Source organism: Colius striatus, chromosome 9 (assembly GCF_028858725.1).
Source record: "Colius striatus isolate bColStr4 chromosome 9, bColStr4.1.hap1, whole genome shotgun sequence".
Lineage (NCBI taxonomy): Eukaryota > Metazoa > Chordata > Aves > Coliiformes > Coliidae > Colius > Colius striatus.
In genome coordinates this window covers 12,552,181-12,557,484 of record NC_084767.1, presented here as the reverse complement: position 1 = coordinate 12,557,484, position 5,304 = coordinate 12,552,181, and the positions used below count along the sequence as shown (strand labels likewise).

The window sequence follows — 5,304 nt, the reverse complement described above, 5'->3', positions numbered from 1 at the left end:
CGTCCTCCCCCCCGCCTCCGCCCGCGCGGCAGCTGGAGACGGAGAAAGCGGATCCAGCGAGTCCAGGTCCCTCCTCCTTCCTCCTCCGCCTCGTCTTCCTCCTCCTCGGAGCCGACGGAGAGAGAGAGAGTCGGAGCCGCCGTCTCGGGCAACCCGGCGAGCATGGAGCGAGCGGCGGCGGGGCTGGAGGCGGACGGCGGCTGCTGCTCGCCGCTTGCATGAGGCGGCCGGGCGGCGGCGGGGAGTGAGGCCGGGCCAGGGCCGGGGCCGGGAGAGGCGGCTCCGGGCTCCGGCAGCTCCCCACCCCCTATTCCCCCCCTCCCCGCCCCGGCCATGGCGGCGGCTGCTCGGCGGAGGCGCGGCGGGGCGGCGGTGCTGGGCCTGCTGCTGCTGCTGGGGCTGGGCGCCGGGAGGGCGCCGGGCGGGCCGCTCCGCTACTCGGTGCGGGAGGAACTGCCGCTCGGCGCCTTCGTGGGCAGCGTGGCGAGCGACCTGGGCGTGGATCCGCGGCGACTGGCGGCGAGGGGAGCGCGGCTTACCTCGGGCAGCGGCCGGCAATACCTGGAGCTGGATCTGGGCCGCGGGGCGCTGCTGGTGCGGGAGCGCATGGACCGCGAGGCGCTGTGCGAGCTCAGCACCGCCTGCTTCCTCAGCCTGGAGTTGGTCATCGAGCAGCCCATCGAGGTGCACAACGTGGAGGTGGAGGTGCTGGACATCAACGACAACGCGCCGCGCTTCCCCCGCCAGGATTACCGGCTGGAGATCAGTGAGTCTGCCGTGCCCGGGGCCCGCTTCCACATCGAGAGTGCACAAGACCCCGATGTGGGCACCAACTCTGTGCAGAGCTATCAGCTCAGCCCCAACCGCCACTTTGCCTTGGACCTTAAAGACTTTCAGAGTGGCAGCAAGCTCCTGGAGCTGGTGCTGCAGCAGCCCCTGGACCGGGAGCAGAGTGCCCTGCAGCAGCTAGTGCTCACTGCTGTGGATGGGGGAGACCCCCCTAAGTCCGGTACAGCTCAGATCTCTGTGCGAGTTGTGGATACCAACGACAACTCACCTGCCTTTGACCGCTCCACCTACACTGTGAGCCTGCTGGAGAATGCCCCGCCTGGCACCCTCGTGGTCAAACTCAATGCCTCAGACCCCGATGAGGGCTCCAATGGGGATGTGATCTACTCCTTTGGCAGCTACACCCCACAGAAGGTGAGGGAGCTCTTTACTGTTGACCCACATTCAGGGGAGGTGCGGGTTAATGGTACCTTGGACTATGAAGAGGCGTCCTCCTATGAGATCTATGTGCAAGCCACTGATCAGGGCCCTGTCTCTATGACTGGGCACTGTAAGGTGCTGGTCAACATTGTGGATGCCAATGACAACGCTCCTGAGGTGGTTCTGACCTCTCTGTACAGCCCAGTGCCAGAGGACGCGAAGGCAGGAACTGTGGTGGCCCTGATGAGTGTCACTGACCAGGACTCAGGACTGAACAAGCAGGTGAGCCTGCGTATTCCTCCTGGCCTCCCCTTCACTCTCAACTCTTTCAAGAACTCCTACACCTTGGTCACCCAGGGCAAACTGGACCATGAGAAAGCAGCAGCCTACAACATCACAGTAACAGCTACCGACTCTGGGAGCCCCCCTCTGTCTTCCCAGAAGGTGATCCATGTGGAGATCTCTGACATCAATGACAATCCTCCACGCTTTGAGGAACCTGTGTACTCAGTTTACATCCCTGAGAACAACCCCATTGGAGCCTTGCTGTGCACTATCCAAGCCACTGACCCAGATGTCGCCGAAAATGCCTATGTGTCCTATTCTCTACTGGATGGGGAAATTGAAGGGCTACCTGTCGCCTCCTATGTCTCCATTAAATCCGATAGTGGCAACATGTATGCTGTCAGGTCTTTTGACTACGAGACACTAAGGGAGTTCCAGGTGGTTGTCCAGGCTCAGGATGCTGGGATCCCACCATTGAGCAGCACTGTCACTGTCTACATCTATGTGGTGGATGAGAATGACCACGCTCCACAGATTCTGTATCCTACCTCAACCAACACTTCAGCAGCCCTGGAGATGATCCCACGCTCGGCATATGCTGGATATTTGGTAACTAAAATTATAGCCATCGATGGGGACTCAGGGCAAAATGCCTGGTTGTTTTTCCACCTGATGCAAACCTCAGATCCAGGTCTGTTCAGGATAGAGCTCCATACTGGGGAGATTAGGACTACTCGCAAGCTGGGCGAGGACAGCCCACCGACTTTCAACCTGACGGTGGAGGTGAGAGACAATGGAGAGCCACCGATGTCCTCCTCAGTAGCCATCACTGTTGCCGTGGTGGACAGAGTTTCCAAAATCATCCCTGACAGAAGAAAGCACTTTAAAAGTCCGAGCAGTTACTCAGAGGTCACTCTTTATCTCATTATTGCTTTGAGCGCCATCTCCTTCGTTTTCCTTTTCACAATCATTGGGCTTACTGTTATCAAATGCTACAGATACAGTCTGTATGGGAATTCCTGCTGTACAGGGTTCTGTGGGGTCAGAGAACGGTGCCCTGCTGAACTGTACAAGCAGGCCAACAACAACATCGATGCTAGGTTGCCCCAAGGTTTAAAAGTACAACCCCATTTCATTGAAGTGAGGGGCAATGGGTCTCTCACTAAGACCTACTGCTATAAGGCATGCCTGACTGCAGGATCAGGAAGTGACACTTTTATGTTTTACAATACCTGTGGCCCAACAGGAACTACTGGTCCCTCTGCAGTGATGACCGAGAGGCATCTGACAGGACAGAGTGGGCAGAGTGCACAAAACCTGATCGTACTTAAAAATGACTCCGTTACTCCTAACGAGGTGAGGCTCCCTTGATAAATGCGCAGCACTCTGAGCAAATCTGTGCTTAAGTAGAGGTTCAAACTGGGAAACTCAGGTTGAGCATGTTCCTTTTTGGGCTCACTGATACACAGCTGTGAAACGTGGTTCTGATGAATCTAATCTGTACAATGCATTTTGTTTCTAGGTAAATACCAAGGGTCCATTTTGTCAGCTCAGTGTGTGTGCGCCTGAGATTCACCTCATTTTTGCAGTGTGTGCTGTATAGAGCATTGTCTCCTTCCCTTTTCTCTTAGAGATATGAAATTGCCTGCTGCTAGAGGACTAGGGAATGGCACGTGTGGTCTTCAGGTTTTAATACTGAAACTAATGTTGCAGGGGAAAAAAATTGCAAGGGAAAGTAGATGGGAGTTATAGATGTTTGCTACTTCACTGATTTCATCCCTAGGCAAAGCTGTTGAATTTAGATCATTGCAGTAATATGCTTTGCTTACTAATGTGGGAGTATTTTAGTCATCTGAAAACTGTAATCCCTCCTTTGATGATGTTTGCTCTATCTAATGCTGCATTTCCAGCTTTCTGGACAGTGACAATCCAGCGGCATCTTTGTGGAGAGTTACAGCAAGTTACCATCGTTGATGTTACAGTGTAATCATTTAGAACCTGCTGGGTTGCAGCTGAAAATTGTTTAACATCTATGGTTTTGACCAGCAGTGTATTAACCTTTTCAATATTCTCCCACAGTGAAGAATTAATGGTTGCTTTATGCCAGCATAGAGGCAGTCTGCAGTTTAGTGTGTGGTTTGCCTGCTCTCTAGTTTCCTTTCTACATAGACTGTGGCCAAACCCAGAAGCACTCACAAGAGAGACTCATTTTGGTTCACAATGGAAAATATTGTGATTACTGTGTGCTGTTTGTAACCTACAATTGTGGCAGGTGTAAGATCAGTTCATGCATTAGTGTATGCTGTGCCTCCAGACATAGAAAAGCTGTGGGAGTAACTGTGGTGAGATAGAAAGGAGCCTGATTTGGGTATTATTGCCACAGAAATATCATTTATTTCTTTATACTTCCATAGGAAGATGTCAGTGGCTCTTTGCAACTGTTGTCTAGTTACACAAAGATGCACAGATCTTAAGGACTAGCAGCTCTCCCATAAAAATGCTTTTAGAGAGTGATGGTCATCCATTCAGAACTAATCCATTTAAAGTCAATGCAGTGCTTTGCAGTAAATCACAGAGTATGGGGCAAGTATTTTTTTCTCTTTCTACATAGTTCTTACACTGAAGAATTAGAGAGTGAAATATAAAAACTCCATGTCTGATTTTTCTGGGGGGATGGGGGAAAGAGAAAGCAATAGTTGAAAAATGGCTTAACTTTGGATGCCAGAGCAGTAGGAAAATAGTTTTAACAGATTCCTGTCACATTCTAGGGAATGGCTCCACTGCATGCAATGAATGAACAAGTTTTGCACACCAATGCAGATCAGGCAGTGGCAGCAAAGCCAACCCAAACTCAGAGTAGGAAAGCAGAGATGGATAGAGGAAAGTAATGATTGCCTGCCTGCTTATGTGGAATTACGATTCAAAAGAGGAATCAATTATTCACACTGTTCTGTGGGATTTAAACAGAGGTGAAAGTCTTAGCTCTACTCATCACAAGCTCTATGTCCCTGCCTCTTAAATTGTTTTGGAGTAGTGCATACTATGAAGATGTATCACTGCCAGGTGTACATGAGAAAGTGAGTGAATGCAATGGCATTCACTAATTAGTTCATAGCTAATGACATACTCTAAAATGCTGTCTTTCCCTTATTTCAAGACTGAAGCTGCCACCCATTGCTTAGCAACACTCAATTTGACTTTTTCAGGGTAATGGTTTTATATTATTAGACCTTCAGAGAGCTGTTTCTCTTTTTAGTTAAAGTGAACTTTTAACCAGCTTTCAAAAGCCTGTGCACCTCCTGGAGCGTAGCAACAGGCATCAGTATCCTCACCTTGATTTGCAAAGTTAATCTCTGACATGTGTGTTACTTTTGGATAACAGGAATAGGTCCTTTTGGGGAGAATTGCTCTCCTATTAGTAGTTCAGTGCTGAGAGTGGGAGCAGGTGAATGGGCTTTCTAGGCATGTCCCCCCTACACGGGCTTTCAGGAAGGGTCGTGTTTTACAGATTTTGTTTATACAGTGAGAGAAAAAGTATTTCAAAGTTATTTGGGATTAATCTCAATAACATTCAATTCAATGAGGTCTTAGTCCTTTTCATATTTACTGGTAAGGTCAGAGATGTTAAGAATTACACTAGATTGTGACTGACTTTGTTGTGTCATTAGAAGGATGCAGTGGGAAGGTTAAAACTCTTTCTATCTGTTGTGGTGATTTCTGGGTGACTGTTCTGACTTGTTCTGCAGGTGTTGTGAGAGTGGATTGGGAACTTGAGACTGCAAGATATGTGGCCTGTGCTTGTGCATTCAC

The 5,304-nt window shown here is 50.1% G+C and overlaps 1 protein-coding gene across 5 annotated transcripts in view; it reads left to right on the top strand.

Moving 5' to 3' along the window:
* Positions 1-5,304, top strand: part of LOC104561891 (protocadherin alpha-C2) — a 112,631-nt gene that overhangs the window by 71,382 nt on the left and 35,945 nt on the right. The window contains exon 1 of one of the 5 annotated variants that reach the window (XM_062002296.1): positions 208-2,850. The exons of the other annotated variants lie outside the window; for them this stretch is intronic. Within the exon in view, the coding sequence (XP_061858280.1) occupies positions 334-2,850 (2,517 nt within the window). The 5' untranslated portion in view covers positions 208-333. Of the gene's footprint in view, positions 1-207; positions 2,851-5,304 lie in introns of those variants that run through there. 5 annotated transcript variants of the gene reach the window in all.